Genomic DNA, 19577 nt, shown 5'->3' on the forward strand with positions numbered 1-19577 from the left:
GTTACTCTTTGACTCCGGTTTTTATTTTTGTGTTCCGTTTTCCCAAACATTCGTAGAAAATTCTGACATTAGGCTAAAATTCAAAATATCTGTGAACACAAATGAACATTGAACACGTCAAAATTAGTTTTTTTTGCTCCAACTGCACAGTGATACGAAATGATGTTTTGAAAATGTAATTGTTGACAATAATGCGATTTCGGAACGCCTAGAAAAGTCGCGCAGTAATATATGTGCAAATTTTAATGTGTTAACGTGTTAAGTGAATTTAATTCCAATGAAAATGAAGGCTGTTGTAGCGACTGTTATCACCGTTGCGCTCACTTCTGTGGTGATAGGCAATGCCTATTATCAGAAGAAACAGTTTTACCCATCCGTAGTATATTTAACTAATTCCAATCCTAGTATGGCTGTAAGTACTACAAGTTAACGTTTTATTTGTATCAGCTACAACTTTTCTCTCGACCTTGTAATTGTGTCGAAATGTCTTTTATTTTGATGCATTTCGATTGAATTCCTATATCAGTCTTATACATTACTTATAAGATAAAAGATGGATTTATTATTAACATAATACAGCATCATGTTTGTAATTTCAGGTAATGTACTTACAAGCCTTTATATTGGTACTATTGATGGGAAAAATTCTCAGGAAAATCTTCTTTGGTCAACTTCGGCCAGCTGAGTTTGAGGTAAATAATTGTATTATTGTTGTTCTTCACTATGTTGTTCTGTCTTTCAATGAGATGCACCTTTTTAGATCTTCTTTGTTCTATGATACATTTATTTTATTATTTACTTACGTAAAATCCTATTAGCTGATTGACCTAAAACTCCAGCTATCAGATTACCGTAAAATAATATAGTAAACTTGTGCTTGTTAAGGTGTTTTCCTACTAATATTATAAGTGCAAAAGTTCTACGTTTTTACTCTTTCACGCAAAAAGTACTGAATGGCCTATGCTGTAATATACCTAAAAGATTCATGTAACCCTGCTGGATTTGTATAACTGATTTTTATGTGAACAAACTCATAGGCATCCTCTATATGCAAATTCTAAATATAGATCTTTATAGAAAATGTTGAAGCATACAATTCACCACAAAAGAACATGCAAATTTCAAACACTTATAACTATTATTAATACTATCAGAATGTTTATCTAAAACCTTCAATACATAACAATAATTTAATAATTTTATGATAATGCTAGTGGACGCCGCAACTTCATCCACATGGAAATCAATGTAAACTTTCAAACTCCCCTATTTCACGAGTTTAGGGGAAGAATTTAAAAAATTCTTGAATTATGTAATATTTTGTAATTTTATAAAAAATTTTTTAAAACTGTAACTCATAAATTGAAGAACTTTCCATACAAATTTTCAACCCCTATTTCACCCACTTCTATTTTTATTTTAGAGTCAAAAAGTACCCTCCCTATGTTTTGGTCCAAGGTCCCATTTACTATTACACCAAAATTAATTTTGATTGGTCCAGCTTTTTAGGTGTGAAAAGGTAACAGACAGACAGACTTACTTTTGCATTTATAATATTAGTATAGATTCTTATTCAAAGGTGCAAATCTGCACAGTAGAAGCATTTGCTAGATGTGAATGAATTGTTTCCTTCTTTTGCAGCATCTAATAGAGAGATCTTGGTATGCCATCACAGAAACATGTCTGGCATTTACAGTTTTCAGAGATGATTTCAATCCGAAGTTTATTGCTCTGTTCACTCTTCTGCTGTTTCTAAAGGCATTCCATTGGCTCGCTGAAGACAGGGTTGATTATGTAAGTTTAAAAGTATGTTTATTATTTAACTATGTATAGCCTTAAAAACTAAGTCAATATAACCTAGTTCAGCTATTTTACCTACTTTATCAGGCACAGTTTATGGTGGACACTCATGTATGAAACACTGGTTCATGCAAGCTCTATTGTCAACAATGTCTGTTGATGACTTCCCATGATGAAAAATATATTCCTCAATTTTATAACTCATCAATACCTACTCAATAAACCTCTTGCCATCTAATAAATCTAATGTTCCCATACAAAATTACACATTACATATGATATATACTATTTAAATTTTTACACTTTCTATATATTCTCAGCCTTATTTAAAACATTGTTCAAAACAAAACTTGTATATTGTTGATACAGGTGCCTATGTATCATTTGGGTTTCTTGTTTAATTTATTTATATTGTGAACTGTTTTTCAGATGGAAAGGAGCCCTGTGATTGGGTTGTTGTTCCATGTGAGGATTCTAAGTCTCTTGACTCTATTGGCACAGTCGGATATGTACTTCATCCACCATGCATACTTGTTCACTGCAACCAAAGGCCCATCTGTCCAATTGGTGTTTGGATTTGAATACAGCATATTGATTATAATGATTGTCAATATTTTGATCAAGGTAAGTGCAAAAGAAACTTAATAATTATCATTGTACTTATTTGTGTATTTAATGATCCATTACTTAAAATTATAAATGAAAAAATAAGCGTGTCACCTGCTGAACCAATTTAGATGAGTTTTGGTGCAGTGATAAATGTGACATTAGCACAAAACATAGGCCCATAGAACCCAGAAAAAACTATAGTTCCTGTGGGATTTCTGAAAAACAGAAGTGATATATTTGCTTGCCTTCAAAATAATCAATCAATAGTATATGTCAAGTAAATGAAATTTTACTTTGAACAAAGTGAAATGTGTTGTTCATTTATTGGTTTCTTGTATTTCTTAATCAATTTTGTTAATGATGTTGCATATCCAACCTAATTACAAATTGAATAAATACAAGCATTTGCTAATAAACAAGTAAATTAATAATTATAATACTAGAAATATTATATAACTTGATTTTTTATGTTGCTTAATTATCTATTCTTTGTATTTATATAATCTTTTGAATCATTGATTAGAATAGGTGTTACTTTAACAATGGGTTCTATAAAAGCAAAGAAGACTAATATTTTTTACATTATTTGTTGTATTTAGTCTTTTTTTTTCTTGTACAGCCATGTAGGCTGTACAAAAAATTATACGAGATCAATCAATTTAACATGTTCATGTCTTGATATTTATAGTATTGTAAACAGTGGCGGGTTTGAGGTTTTAAATAGGGTAGGCAGAATACATGAACAAATACAAAAATAAAGTTCTTACAATACATGCTTGTACTGAGTGTTTAGGGTAGGCAAAGCATTTTTACATTCATGAAGTGCACACCTCTGGTTGTAAAAAAACCTTTTACTATTTTTGGCATCTTATTTCACATGGACGGAGCTAGCAGATAGTTACTACTACTAGCTAGCAGATAGATACTATATCTATTACTCCATCCATGTGAATGGCGCTCTTTAGGTAGATTAAAAAAAATTTAAATTAATTTATTTCAAGTAGGCTCAGTTTACAAGCACTATTACACAGTCAGTTGACTATTTGTAAAGATTCTACTACCGCTTCAGAAGGCAGGTTCTGCCGGCAGGAAACTCAACAGTTGCTTGATTTTAAAAACAAAAAAAGAAGATAATATTATACTATAAAATAAATAAACATTTGAAAATCTCACACTCTGCCTGCTTCTGACGTAAGGATCACTGCTTACACATTAGTGTACAAACGTCAGTTCAGTTCAGCTCAGTTGGTTCAGAACTTTCTTGCAAGTGTAAATAATAAATTTCAAAAGTATTCACAATTTGTAAGTGTTATTGTTGTTAAGAATTAAATGTCAAGGGTAATTCACTAACATCAGTGTAGTAAACCTTTACCTTGATAACATTTTAATTTAGTGAATAGTAATACTGACACAGGGTACAATTTAATTAACTTCATTGTGTATTTAGAAAAGTGTACTCTGTTGACATTTATGACGTAACAAAACTTGGTTGCGTAGCGTCCTAAAATGTCAGTGTTTTGAATGTTTAAAATATGTTCTACTAGGCCCGCGACTTCGTCCGTGAAAATCGGTGTAAACTTTAATTCTACGTGACCATTTTTTTAGAAGATACAATGGGTATAGTATATCTATCCTAAGAAAGTGCCATCGCGGACTTTTTAGGATTCTGAACTTTGATTTTTTTTAACTTAGAAATTTAAATCTCTAAAAGAGAAATAAAAAAGAGAAAGAGATTGTTTCTGACTCTTCCAACAATTATCATCTTATTCCAACCAATTTATTCAAAACTTTTACAGATTATATACCTAAACGTTCCTTATGAATCATTCTTATCTATTAGTCAAAACCGCATGTAAATCCGTTCAGTAATATTTCAGTTTTTCTCGAACAGACGCGGTAGACTGTAGAGGGCTTAGAGAATTTGTATAGATTAGGAAGCAGTGGTAGGTTAATGATGAGTATATTGGCAGAAGCTTTATTGCCCAGTGGATTCATATCCACTGGGCTATATCGAAACCACACCCTCCGGAATCGGCCACCAATTTAGAATTCGGTCCGGGGCGTGCAACATTTTTCAGTTGTTTGCATTTTAAGAAATTAAATATCACGTGTCTCAAAACGGTGAAGGATAAACATCGTGAGGAAATCGGCATATCAGAGAATTTTCTTAATTCTCTGCGTGTGTGAAGTCTGCCAATCCGCATTGGGCAAACGTGGTGGACTATTGGCCTAACCACTCTCATTCTGAAAGGAGACTCGAGCTCAGCAGTGAGCCGAATAAGGGTTGATAATGATGATGATGATATTGGCAGTATGTCCTCCACGCCATCGACTCCCGCTGGGAGGCGCCGTGGGAGAGCAAGGCGGCGGTGCTGCTGTACACGGAGCTGGCCATCAACTTCCTCAAGGTGCTGCTGTACGTCGGCTTCGTGGCGGTCATGGTGCGCATCTACACGCTGCCGCTCTTCGCCTTCCGCCCCATGTACGAGACCATGAGGTGAGCACTTGTATGGATATACCATTGGCTGCACCTGGGAGCACTTGTATAGATTGATTACTTAAGAGTGTGCAATATGTAATTTGGTGGTTACAAATGGTTCTGGAGCTCAGATTCTGGAAAAGTTAGGAGCCTGATATTTGAGTAAATGATATTTCAAAGTGTTAGCTTCGTTATGACTATACAAAATACACAATTCGTAAAACTTTTCTCTATAGTTTATTTTTTTGAAAAATACATGTTTTGCTCACATATTGCTTTCAATCTCAGGAAAAGCAAACTTATTTTCTTAAATTTTTGTTTTGTATAGAAAATTAGGTATATATATCTTGAACATGGCCATTTTGTTTTTCGTTATGTTGTTTAATTTACTTGCAATTAGGTAAAAATGGTTTTGGCGCTCACGTCATAAAATTTGCGTGGCGCGTCAATCGCTCCGTGCTTTTCACTCACGGCACTCACTCACTCATAATTCGGCGTCTCGTTTGCGCTTCGAATTTTATCCATATCGTACCGACGCGCTGCGCGCTCTTAATGCTTAACAAGCTTCAAAGACACATCTCTTGAAGAGATACATATTGTCGACCAATAACGGCGGTTAAAACGTTGATCTTCATCTGCTTGCATCGTTTCTATGCCAATGTGTTGTCTAAGTTATTGGGTGTCAGTAATGTTTATGATTAATTGTGATTCCCGCAGGAGCTTCAAGAAGGCGTACAACGACGTGGTGCTGTCGCGGCGCGCCATCCGCAACATGAACACGCTGTACCCGGACGCGACCGCCGACGAGCTGGCCGCCGCCGACAACGAGTGCATCATCTGCCGCGAGGAGATGCACAGCGGTGATTACCATTCCTTATCATCATCATCACATCATCCGCAACATGAACACGCTGTACCCGGACGCGACCGCCGACGAGCTGGCCGCCGCCGACAACGAGTGCATCATCTGCCGCGAGGAGATGCACAGCGGTGATTACCATTCCTTATCATCATCATCACATCATCCGCAACATGAACACGCTGTACCCGGACGCGACCGCCGACGAGCTGGCCGCCGCCGACAACGAGTGCATCATCTGCCGCGAGGAGATGCACAGCGGTGATTACCATTCCTTATCATCATCATCACATCATCCGCAACATGAACACGCTGTACCCGGACGCGACCGCCGACGAGCTGGCCGCCGCCGACAACGAGTGCATCATCTGCCGCGAGGAGATGCACAGCGGTGATTACCATTCCTTATCATCATCATCACATCATCCGCAACATGAACACGCTGTACCCGGACGCGACCGCCGACGAGCTGGCCGCCGCCGACAACGAGTGCATCATCTGCCGCGAGGAGATGCACAGCGGTGATTACCATTCCTTATCATCATCATCATCACATCATCCGCAACATGAACACGCTGTACCCGGACGCGACCGCCGACGAGCTGGCCGCCGCCGACAACGAGTGCATCATCTGCCGCGAGGAGATGCACAGCGGTGATTACCATTCCTTATCATCATCATCACATCATCCGCAACATGAACACGCTGTACCCGGACGCGACCGCCGACGAGCTGGCCGCCGCCGACAACGAGTGCATCATCTGCCGCGAGGAGATGCACAGCGGTGATTACCATTCCTTATCATCATCATCACATCATCCGCAACATGAACACGCTGTACCCGGACGCGACCGCCGACGAGCTGGCCGCCGCCGACAACGAGTGCATCATCTGCCGCGAGGAGATGCACAGCGGTGATTACCATTCCTTATCATCATCATCACATCATCCGCAACATGAACACGCTGTACCCGGACGCGACCGCCGACGAGCTGGCCGCCGCCGACAACGAGTGCATCATCTGCCGCGAGGAGATGCACAGCGGTGATTACCATTCCTTATCATCATCATCACATCATCCGCAACATGAACACGCTGTACCCGGACGCGACCGCCGACGAGCTGGCCGCCGCCGACAACGAGTGCATCATCTGCCGCGAGGAGATGCACAGCGGTGATTACCATTCCTTATCATCATCATCACATCATCCGCAACATGAACACGCTGTACCCGGACGCGACCGCCGACGAGCTGGCCGCCGCCGACAACGAGTGCATCATCTGCCGCGAGGAGATGCACAGCGGTGATTACCATTCCTTATCATCATCACAACATCCTTCTCATCATCTTCATCATCAACATCACATCAGCCGATGGACATCCACTGCAGGACATAGGTCTTTTGTAGGCACTTCCAAACAACACAGTCATGAGAAGATGAAATAAATAAAAATTAAATGACACACTTTCCTTAAAAAAGGAATAGAATGTTAGATGGCCAAGCTAAATAATTCATTGATAGGATTTACATTAAACAAAACATCGCGATAAAGTTTTACGACCGATTTTGCCAGGTGCCAAGAAACTGCCGTGCAACCACATATTCCACGCGGCGTGCCTCCGCCTGTGGTTCCAACGCCAGCAGACGTGCCCCACGTGCCGCCTCAACGTGCTGCGTGCGCCAGCGCCCGAGCAGGCCAACGCCAACGCACCAGCGCCGCACGCGAACGCACCGCACGCCAATGCGCCCAACGCGAACGCACCCGCGCCGCCGCCCCCTACTGCACCTGTGCCGCCGCCCTTCCCTAACATGCCGCCACCTCGTAAGTGTATTTATATTCATGAACAGACGTTTTTCCACCTGTGGTTCTAACGCCAGTAGACCCGGTTAGACTTACCTGCTTAACGTTATTTATAATAATCATAGTGTAGTTGACTGATATCAAATTTAATAAAGACAATATTAATTTCGCGTAGAAGAAAAATTGGGAAGTAATATATCGAAAACAATTAATAAAAGTTATAGTCCGGAACCCGTAGAATATTTTTTATAACTGATTACTATCAAGTTAATTTTTCGTGAGTAGCTTCAACTCGATGAGACGATTAACTTTTTTATTTACGAAAATTCTTGATTCTGGTTACCAGGAAATAAAAATTTCTGAGCAGCGATCAAATTACTGTCCAGTATGTTGTTTCGAGCCCTACACATAACTGACTGACATGTAGCGTTGTATAGTAACCTGGGATTGAATTTAAGGTTATTATATCGGTCCTTGGTTTTGCATCACTAGTGAGGCCTATTGAGTCTTTCAAAACAGATTTTTTTTTATTCTGTACAAGTTAGCCCTTGACTACAATCTCACCTGATGGTAAGTGATGATGCAGTCTAAGATGGAAGCGGGCTAACTTGTTAGGAGGAGGATGAAAATCCACACTCCTTTCTGTTTCTACACAACATCGTACCGGAACGCTAAATCGCTTGGCGGTACGTCATTTTGTCGGTAGGGTAGTAACTAGCCACGGCCGAAGCCTCCCCACCAGTCAGACCTGGACAAATTAAGAAAACCTCAATCAGCCCAGCCGGGGATCGAACCCAGGACCTCCGTCTTGCAAGTCCACTGCGCACACCACTGCGCCACGGAGGCCGTCAAACAGGTTGATAATAAAATGCTATTCGTTTGAACACGTGGACTGTATGATTTTTGTTGCTATAGCGATGATGGGCTGGGGCATGCCGCCGCCGCCGCCGCCGCGCCCCGCCTCGCTCGCCACGCTCTCCGTGGAGGAGCTGCAGCGCTTGGAGGGCACCGAGAGGAGGCACATTGAAGCACGGCTACAGGTTACTTTTTTTTTCTGATTGTGTAAGGCGTCTTAGCCAGTCAATTAAAAAAAAAGACGTTACACAAATATTGCCAGTTTTTTTTTTTTTTTTTTCTTTTCTTGATATCTGCGATCAGTCGTTAAACTATAAGCAGGTGAGTTCTGTGACTAAAGGACGGTTTCTGACAGGAGAGCCAGAGCTCTGCCATCAACTACTCATCGAGCACGTCAGCTCGCTTCAGGCGCTTGATTCGCGGCGCTACCACCAGTGAGTTAGCGAGGCGATTGGGATGTCGGGTCAGCCTTTCTTTATGTTTTCTACAGTTGTTTTTGATTTCCTCAAAGATAGTTGGCATTTCCAGATATTGGTGGATTTCATCGTTGCGAGTAAACCAAGGGGCATCAGTAATAGTCCTTAATATATTATTTTGGATCCGTTGGATACGCATTGCGTTGGATTTACTGCAGGTGCCCCACAGCTGAATCCCGTAAAGCCAGATAGGTTTCAAGACTGCACAGTAAATGAGCAATTTGTTGTTAAGTCTCAGTGTAGACTGTCTGCCAAGTAACCAGAGCAGATTTCTAAACCTTGTGTTGAGCTCTTTTCTTTTATTGTCAATATGATATTTCCATGTCAATCGTCGATCCAGATGGAAGCCCAAGTACCTAACACATGTTGTTGGCGGCAGGTCTTCGTTTCCTAGCTTAACAGGAGGGCAATCCCCTTTTCGAAGTGCAAAGGTGATGTGATGGGATTTTGAAGCACTCGCTACAATTCGCCATTTAGAAAGCCACAGGTGGGTTGCATCAAGTTGATTTTGTAGGTTTGAACTAGCACGATTTGCATCTTTATCGCAAGACAGGAAAGCTGCGTCATCAGCATATGTTGCAATGGTGACATCAGGTGATTGTGGTAAGTCACATGTAAATATGTTGTAAAGGACTGGGCTAAGAACTGAGCCTTGGGGTACACCTGCTTTGTAGGTACAGAAACTGGATCTAGCGTCGCGCTGTTTAACTTGGAATATTCTGTTTTTAAGATAAGATGCAAGTAACAGGAACATAGAATGTGGTAGGAGTTTTTTGATTTTTACCAAGAGCCCTTTGTGCCACACTCTATCAAAGGCCTGTTGGACATCCAGAAATGCAGCAGAACAATATTCCTTCTTTTCAAGGCATTGGCGGATTGTGTGGTACACCCTGTGGACTTGTTCGACAGTCGAGTGTTGTTTACGAAAGCCGAACTGGTGAGCAGGAATAGTCTCATTTTCTTTTAGGGCTTCTTCCATTCTCGCTAGGAAAATTATTTCCCAGACCTTTGACAGGACGGGAGTAAGGCTAATGGGGCGATAAGAGCTAACTTCTTCCAGAGGTTTCCCTGGTTTGTGTATCATTGTGATCTGAGACACCTTCCAGATATCAGGAAAGTAGTTTAATTGGAAAATGCGGTTAAAGAGGTTAGCCAGATATACAAGACACTTTTTAGGAAGTTCTTTGAGGAGGAGAGGAGTAATCAGGTCAAATCCAGGAGCCTTTTTTGAGTCTAGCGATAAAATCACTTTACTTATCTCTTTAGGAGATGTTGGCTTGAGCGGTAGGCACATTTGGAGATCTTGCTGAAGTATATCCTCAATTTCAGGATCATCCACACCAGGATTAGGCTGGAATACAGTTTCAAGGTATGCCGCGAAAGCCTCTGCTTTTTCAATGTCACGTCGAGCCCAAGTTACGCCAGTTCTGATGGGTGGATAGTGAGGCTGGGGTTGATTAAGATATTTAGTGGCCTTCCATAGCGATCTGTCTCCTCGTCCTGTCGGTGACAGTAATTCCAGATTTTCCTTAATTAGGTTGTTTGATGAATCTCCGAGTATAGCTTTTAGCTCTTTCACGGCGCGATTAAAGTTAGCTTTGTCATCTAGGCGGCGTGAGTTATGCCAATTACGTCTGAGCCGCCTTTTGTCTTCAATTTTTAACTTGATATCTGATGGAAGCAAAATGCCCATCTTTTTAGGGCTTAAATGGGGAGTATTCTTCCATGCTGCAACTTGGATCAAGTTTGTTATGTATATTGTGGCCATGTCAATGTCCTCTTCGCTCTTGAGAGGGACTTTCATGTCAATAGTTTCAGTTATGAAGTCTCGAAATGAGTACCAGTCTGTCTTGTGATTATAGAGATAGTCATTGTTGTCATTAAGAAGTATGGTCGTCCTACTAAGTTCTAAAATTATAGGTGTATGATCAGAGGACCCGTCTAGACTTGACTGAATGTTAGTATAGAGATGAGAAACATTTTTGGTAACAAAGAAGTCTAGAAGATCAGGTATTTTATTAATGTCCGAAGGCCAGTAAGTCGGTTCACCAGTCGATATTGTAAGTAAGTTGTTATTGTCAATACTTTTTTTTAACTCTCTTCCCCGTGGAAGTGTACAGCGGGAGCCCCAGAAAGCGTGCTTGGCGTTCCAATCGCCTCCAGCTATATAGCGATTCCCCAGTGTTTTAAAGAATTTAAGTAATAAATACTGCCAGTGGGTATTTTTTAGTCTGCGACAATTACGGATGAGGTAATTGAATTCAAATAATGAACAAGATTGATCGTGTTCTTCATTCAAATCCACTGGATATTTAACAAAGGTTGTAACTCAATGAGCTTGTTCATGCTAAAGTAGTCTCTATTACGTTCTAAATAAGGTTTTAAGTCGATTGGGGTGTCGGCGCCCGGTCGCCGGATGGTGCGAAGGTACGCGTCGCCATGACGTAAGCGCTTTGTCCGGACACCGGGCCCAAAGAGCTCTACCTTAGTACCTCTGCCTCTGATTCTGGTGGGTGTGGGTTCGAATCCGGTCCGGGGCACGCACCTCCAACTTTTCAGTTGTGTGCATTTTAAGAACAGTAAATATCACGTGTCTCAAACGGTGAAGGAAAAACATCGGTGAGGAAACCTGCATACCAGAGAATTTTCTTAATAATTGTTTGTGTGTGAAGTCTGCTAATCCGCATTGGGCCAGCGTGGTGGACTATTTCAAGTAGGCTCATAGTCGAAGAACCCGTGAATCCCAGACCTACGTCATTTTATAAAAGTAGAAAGTTTGCTAGCTCATGCTCCTACCATAGGTACCAAAGGTTTGGAAGCCGGTTAAAAAGGATTCAAATACTCAAATGTCCAACTATAAAGTGTAATTTTTTTATGTGAGAATTTATATCCCGACGATCAAACAATGAACGATCAGTAATGTAAATTAATATAAACAATTTTCATTGGTCTCTCAATTTTGTTTCATTGGTGATTGATGGTGATTTGTGATTGGTGATTGGTGGTCTGATAATATACCGAATGTTACAGCTTCTTCACGAGATTCAAGCAATGCTGAACGCGTCGGTGCTCCTGATGCAGCAATACTCCAATGTGGTGTCCAACTTGCCGTTGAACTGCTCCAATGTTGCCACGCAAACTGAGATACAGTGAGTTATTCTAAAATACCTTCTACATCCTACTAATGTTGTTAACGCGAATGTTTGTATAGATGTTTGTTACAGTATAACGCCGCAAGTACTAAACAAATCAAACACAACACTCATGTAACCAAACGCTGTTTAAAATAAAAGGCCATTAATTTATTTTGTATTTGTATTTGCAGCCGGACAGAGCCCTCCCCCGAGCCGTCCCCGGTGCGGGTGAAGACTGACCCGGACGTGGTGCCCACCACTTCCACTTACAAGCCAACTGCGGGCCCGTCCACGAGCACCGACTACACCTTCGATCCTAACGACCCCACGCTAGACTCTAATAGGTACAATACATTTATTAATAGGTTACCTACTCAGACCAATTATTGTATAGGACCTGCCTCGCTAGACGTTACTTTTCTGTCAAAGTATATGATCAACGATCTAATGCGATTATAAAAACTGTGTCTATAGAATCGATGTTAAATAGTTGTAATAGTTGTAATATCAAGCAAACAGCGAAAGGAATCAATTAAAAAGATAACAGATCTAAGTAAAAAAATAAGGGAAAATATACGAAAGGATAGGAAAAGAATAAGACTTAAGACTTTAGAACGGCACATAACGAGGACGGGAGGAGTGAAAAAGGCGCTGAAAGAACTAAGAGAATCAGGGAAGGAATGGATACCTAGGCTTAAAAGGAAAACAACAACTACTTCGAAAAGAAAGAATATCAAGGACCTAGCCACGCTCTTCTACAGCCAGCTCTATGCCACACAAACACAAAGTCACAATGCAAAGACCAAACAGAGTGGCACACTTTTGGAGCCGACGCGGGTAAACCCTGAGGAACCAATACCTGAAATATTACAATGCGAGGTTGAGAAGTCAATAAAAAGCCAAAAAGCAGAAAGATCTCCAGGGCCGGATAGAATAGCAAACGAGTTGCTAAAGGGTACAATGGAAGAACTGGTTCCTATCCTTACAAAACTATTCAACGAAATCATAATAAAATGCAAAATTCCAGAGCAATGGACCAAATCCCACATTATTCTACTGCATAAAAAGGGTGATAAAAACGACTTGGAAAACTACAGGCCAATCAGTCTGATGTCTAATGTGTACAAAGTATTTGCGAAGATAATACTTGACAGAATCACTAAAACTCTGGACGAACAACAGCCAGTGGAACAAGCGGGCTTCAGAAAAGGATTTTCTACAATCGATCACATCCACACTGTCAAACAAATACTCGAAAAATACACGGAGCATAACAAAAAAATATACATAGCGTTTATCGACTACGCCAAAGCCTTCGACAGTATAAGCCATGAATCCCTCTTAGACAGTTTAGAACAGCAAGGAGTACCCGCAGCATACATTGACATCATAAATATGATTTATGACAACAATAAAGCTAAAATCCAACTAGAAAGCTTAGGAAATGAGTTTAAAATTGAAAGAGGTGTCAGACAAGGGGACCCTTTATCCCCCAAACTGTTTTCAGCCGTGTTGGAAAGCGTATTCCGCAACTTAGAATGGGAAGACTTCGGAATCAATGTTAATGGTAAAAAACTTAACCATCTCAGATTCGCAGATGACCTCGTACTATTTGAGGAAGATCCAATCAAACTCGGGTGCATGGTTTCGAATCTACATGAAGAGAGCATTAAAATCGGACTCAAAATGAACACAAAGAAGACCAAACTAATGACGAACAGTACTGAGGTCAACATCGGCATTGATAACAACCCATTATTGTATGTGCAAGAATACACATACCTTGGACAAGTTGCTACCTTCAGGGACCAAATGACTAAAGAAATCAGCACGAGAATTGCCGTTGGCTGGAAAAGATATTGGTCCCTGAAGGAGATAATGAAATCCAAGGAACTGAGCATGGTAATTAAGAGGAAGGCCTTCAACACGTGTATCTTGCCATGCCTAACATACGGCTGTGAAACCTGGGCGCTCACCATGGCTCAAAGGGCTAAACTGGCCAGGTGCCAACGATCCATGGAGAGGAGCATGACTGGCCACAAGAAAAAGGATAGGGTAAGAAACACTGACCTTCGAACTAAAACTGGGGTCACCGATGTTTTAACTCGTGTCGACCAGCAAAAGTGGCGATGGACAGGCCACATGCTAAGGGACACTACGGGGAAGTGGAGCAGACTGGTGACGGAATGGTACCCTAGAGATGGCAGAAGGAATCGGGGTAAACAGTTCATTAGATGGGAGGATGACTTAAAGCTCACAGCAGGCCCAAACTGGAGAAGGGTCGCATTAGAGAGAGAGCAGTGGAAGTCGCTGGAGGAGGCCTATGCCGAAAGGCACACTATGTTAAGAGATATTCTTTAAAAAAATAAAAATGAAAACAAAATGTATTGTATATATATAATTGTAATTTCTTAACATAGAATAAAGGGCTTATTATTATTATTATTATAGTTGTAATCGTGTTCGTCGGTTAAAGAGCTCCGTAAAAATACCTTTTTGTGTAATTGAGTTGTGTAAAAAACGGCCAAAAACCTCTAGTTTAATAAAAGATATATACCTAATCTAAGCTCGTTTTCCTCAAAAAATGACAGATTTGTTCGTGACTATGAGTGCGATACAGGTCCTTCTATAATTGGTCTGAGGTTACCTACAATCACACCTTAGCTTGACTACAATCACACCTGCTAACTTGAGGTTAAACTAACGCGTTGAGATCGAATAGCATGTCATCCAGGACACGGATTTCGCTATTTGGTCTTTCTGCGTTTGCCACTACGCGTTGTGCGCGTTTTCATTAGAGCCTTAACACGAATTTTGCTATGTGGATGTTTTACTGTGATCACAACGCGTTGTGAGCTGTTTCCGCTCACTGAGCGTTTTCGATCTTTGAGCGTAACATACTTTCTAGTAGACTACAAGCATTTGAACAAAAATTACCTGTGAAATGAACCAACTTGAATAACGCTTAGAAGGCTGTTACTATATTCAGAAAATAACTCTGACAACAGTGCCGTAATTTCTGAGCGGTACAGGTGAGTACGCGAGTGAATAAATTTCTCAGGTACAAATGATGAATTACGACTATGTACTCATCTGTACCGCTCAGAAAAGATGGCATAGTGCTCAGAGTTATTTTCTGATACAGTAACAGCCTTCTAAACATTATTCACATTGGTTCATTTCACAGGTAATTTTTGTTCAAGAGCTTGTAGTCTATAATAGTGTGGGCCATTGAAGTAGGCTGATAATGATGATTTTTAAATAACACTGATGTTTTTTTTAATATGATATTTATAATGAGAAACATCTCAGGGGTTTGCAACATTTGTTGATTTTTTTAGATATCATTTGATTCTTATCAAGTGTTATTGTTCCAGGGATCAGTCTGACGCGGACGCGGAAGAGCTCAGAAGACGTCGATTGCAGAAGTTCAAAGAAATACATTCGGATAAGTGAATGTGCTGATACAAACTATTGTGACCCGTTTTCCTAACTTGTTAATTTATCTGTACAAAGTGTTTTGGTATGTGGAAGCATTGTGTATTCTAATCAAATGTAAATGTATTTGTGTTCTTGTAAATATATCTGGATATATACATGGATACATTTAAAAAAATATATATTTCATTTTCATCACTTCATTAGTTTTTAGGTAGTCAATTGAAAGACTTAAAGATTTGCTATTATCTATTTATTAAATTTTACAGTACTATACTATTCTCAACAGTTGTAAAAAGCGTTGATGTAACTATACACTTTAGGGTTGTAATTCTCTAATACTGGCATACCACTTAAATAGCGGCTTGAATCGTACAATTTTACATTATTTTTGGTGTACCAAATATTTTTAACTCCATCTGTACCATCTACGTTGAGAGTATTTAGTTCAAAAACGCCAAAATGGAAGAGTTGCCCATCAGTTTGAATGCAGTTTATATGTATTGGCTCAGGTAGGTCCTTTACATCCTCCTGTAACAAAGATCATTTTTATGCAATGATTTGATGAATGATGATTTTGACCTCTCTGGGGCGAGTGATGTTTTACTTCAATAAAGTTCTGGATTTGATTGGACCTGAAAGTCAAATTAGGATTTCATATTTTCTGAATTTCCAATAATTTTCTCATTGGTGCAGTTGTCAGGTCCTGGGGTGGGGAAAACTGAACTTTTCTTCCAAGAAACTGTCAGTGAAGAGTATCGACTTAGGAGTTGTTCATGATCATTAACATCTTATAGAGATACTGACAAAGGTTACCTGCATTGGATTAGTGTTATAAGAAGAAGGCCTAGTTCATACTACTTTAATATTTTTGTCGAGTACAAACAATTTTTGCATTTACTCAAAAATTGTTCGTACTCTACTAAAATACTAGTATAAACTAGGCTTAAGTTCCATATCCTCCTCTGCTATAAGGGCGAAAAGGAAGCCCTGACCCTATAAAATAAACAAATTTAAACCAGATATAATAATTTATGTTTTATTTACCCCATGTATTTGTTTTGCATATGCTGACGCTACAGTGAATGCATGTGTCAGTGATCGACCCAATATTTGTGTTTGAGTGACTGGTGACTCATAAAGGTTGCCAACTTCTGTTTTGTTGAAATGCAGCCATGTGGTGTGCGGATGCTTTTTAGCAACACTTGGACGTAAGGCTGAAAATAAAATATGGTGATTATAAATGTTATCATGAAGTTATTACATTTAACTTTGTTGTTTGGAGAGTAATGCTAGTTTTGCAAAATGTTGAAGATTTTGTTATTTGGTGTTCAATTAATTTGGCAGAAGATTGCGAGGGATCTCAAATGTCAAATTTGTCATAAACATTGATACTATTGAATATAAGGAATATCAACAACTGAAAAGTTGTTTATTTTGGGTGTGCCAAGAGCCCACTGGCAGGCCCCCAAATTAAACAGGAAGACAGAAAAAAAATCTACAACCATTTGACAACTAGAGTTCTGGTACAATTCTGAAAAGTATGGTTGCTGTGTAATTACTGGCACATGAGAGGCAGAACTTTATTAAAATGTTTGCTAACAAATGAGGGAGATTATTGTACTATTATTTTTTATACTATTATTATGGATACTTACGATATTTACTATTGTCATCATAAAAGTGTTCGGGTGGTAAGGTAACAGTATGTTTCACTGGATACAAATCTGGTATTTTGATAAAAGGTATGTCACTTTCATTTAGTTCATGCTTCAGAGGCTTATTGCTTGTGACTAAAATATTGGAGACATCTTGAAACTGTATCAAATCACCTTCTTTGTCAAATATACTTTGACAGTCAACGTCGTTTACAACATATTTGTTCTGAGTTACTTCTGCATCATTGCTTTTTTCTACAAGTTGCACTAATTTATTAGTGAGAATTTCACTGTAACAAGAAAAATGTAAATATATTAACAGCTTGCCATCTAAATACAGAGCCCTGAATATTGGTAGCCTATGACCATTGACCAGTGGCCATTTTGAAATTTTCAAGATAATGTCACAAAAAATAATTTTTCAAATTGGTTCAGGCGTCTTCGAGTAATCAATGTACATACATAAAAAGAAAAAAAAACATATGTCAACTTGAGAACATCCTTCTTTTTGAAGTTAGTTAAAATACAAAATAACTCATTGAACTCATGGATTCACAAAAAAGGATATGTTATGTTTTATTTGTTTGATTAAATTGTTGTTTTATTTTATTAAAAATAATAGGTTCTATATTTCATAGTAGTAGGAAAGCTATTATGTTAGGAATGTGTAAATATTGTGAACCTAATATATTTATTACTTATAAATGAATGAACTGTAAACTACTAAGCTTATCAGGAAATGTACATCATGAAACTTACTTTCTTCTTCTATCAGAAATGCCTAATATTCTTGGGAAGTTGAAAGCTGGTCTTACAGAGTCTTTTATTTTGGGCAACTTTTTTTGTTCACAGTCAAAGACATTTGCACTCAAGATCGCTTTTTTTACACCTTCATGAACTGCTTTAGGTGCAGCGAGTTCCGCTAACTCTTCAATCTTGTGAGGTAGCCTTCCTTCTGCTATTATTGTTTTTGTCAACACTTGAGCTTGTGATACGCCTTCTAAGAGTACACTGCTATTTTTAAGTGTCAAACATGGTTTTTCTTTGTAATCTGGATGGTTTTCATCTAGAGGCTTGATTGGTTCATGCGGCCCTATGATTTCAAGTCTGCAAAAATTGGTAATGTGGTATAGTTATTTAAAAAAAAACTACAATCAAATCAACATTCTACAGCGTAAAGGGAAAAAAAACACCTTGAAAACCAAGGTTTTTTTATTCTCTACAAGTTTGCCCTAGACTACAATCTCACCTAATGGAAAGTGATGAAGCAATCTAACATCAAATCAGATGTAAGTCAGAGTAACATAGATGACCTAACCTCAAAATCCACTTACTAGCTCTGGCATTATAGTTATAGTGGGCCATAAAAAGACTGATTATAATTACTAATAAATACCCTTATAAAGGAAACTGTCTACAATATAGAAATCATGTAGACTACATAATAGTGGTGCTAAGAAATTTATGGTTATAATAAATCTGACTATGAAAAGGTACCTCTCCCGAGGTTCGGGTTTCTCCTTCACGAACTCCAGAGCGTCCTCAACAGGAATACCTTTCGCTTTTAAACTTTCTTCCATCCCCAAATCAATCGGCACGCGTTTGCCTTGTATCAACCAATGTCTTTTAAACATAAACCCTACGTGTTGACGACACAAGACTTTCGATAGTTTCATTTTACCGTACGTTTACTAAAATAATCAGGATAACCAATTCAACAATATAGCTAATTCAAATTTTAAGATGCAAAATTTATGAACAACCAAATCAAACTTTTTTGGTTTGATTTGAATGAATTTTGACTTTGAGTTTGACAGTTGAAGTTGACATTGTCAAAATTAAATTTTTTTTAGAACTGGTTGTATAGCTTCCGACTCTAATCTTTTTGAGCAAAAATAATGACACAAATACACATAAAACACAGATTTGTGGATTTTTTGTTTGTTTGTTGGCTACGTTCCACTTAGGTCTCTTAAAAAAGATAACGCTCATATCTGTAGTTTTTAACGTTCCCCTTGCTAGCGAGCGGTGTAACAATTCTAAGTTTCAAACCTACCTCTTGAGATGGGTCGTAGTGAGTCTTTCTTCTGCGAAATTGATGAAGTCACCGTACACGCCTGTACAGTCTAAACCACAGAGTACTTTTTATATCTAAACATACATACATGGAAGGAGACAGGAGTATGTGTAAATAATAATTATTTTTGTTATAAGAATTCATATTATAGGTAAGTAGGTAGGTAGTATCTCATCATTATCGACCCATATTCGTCTCACTGCTGAGCTCGAGTCTCCTCTCAGAATGAAAGGGGTTAGGCTAATATTCCACCACGCTAGCCCAATGCAGTTTGGCAGAGTTCACACACACAGAGAATTAAGAAGTCTCTTAGTACCTACCTCAATAATGTTTAGTCTACAAGACCATCTACGGTGTTGCTTGTCAGCTCTTTGTATTGGAATCTACTT

At 39.1% G+C, this 19577-nt stretch overlaps 2 protein-coding genes across 2 annotated transcripts; one reads left to right on the forward strand and one right to left on the reverse strand.

The window, feature by feature from the left end:
* Positions 1-94: 94 nt before the first annotated feature.
* On the forward strand, positions 95-16484 carry LOC112044313 (E3 ubiquitin-protein ligase synoviolin). The gene is made up of 11 exons (XM_024080125.2): positions 95-412; positions 600-692; positions 1642-1794; positions 2230-2424; positions 4722-4906; positions 5606-5748; positions 7323-7571; positions 8466-8590; positions 11912-12030; positions 12207-12359; positions 15393-16484. Exons 1-11 carry the CDS (start codon positions 278-280, stop codon positions 15469-15471), a joined length of 1629 nt encoding a protein of 542 aa, XP_023935893.2. The 5' UTR covers positions 95-277; the 3' UTR covers positions 15472-16484.
* LOC112044314 (39S ribosomal protein L37, mitochondrial) lies at positions 15690-18905 on the reverse strand. The gene is made up of 5 exons (XM_024080126.2): positions 18609-18905; positions 17871-18218; positions 17112-17401; positions 16501-16670; positions 15690-15984 (listed from the first exon to the last, which is right to left on the reverse strand). The coding sequence occupies exons 1-5, from the start codon at positions 18785-18787 to the stop codon at positions 15736-15738; spliced, it is 1236 nt and encodes a 411-aa protein (XP_023935894.2). The 5' UTR covers positions 18788-18905; the 3' UTR covers positions 15690-15735.
* Between the last annotated feature and the right edge of the window lie 672 nt (positions 18906-19577).

Source organism: Bicyclus anynana, chromosome 21 (genome assembly GCF_947172395.1).
Source record: "Bicyclus anynana chromosome 21, ilBicAnyn1.1, whole genome shotgun sequence".
NCBI lineage: Eukaryota > Metazoa > Arthropoda > Insecta > Lepidoptera > Nymphalidae > Bicyclus > Bicyclus anynana.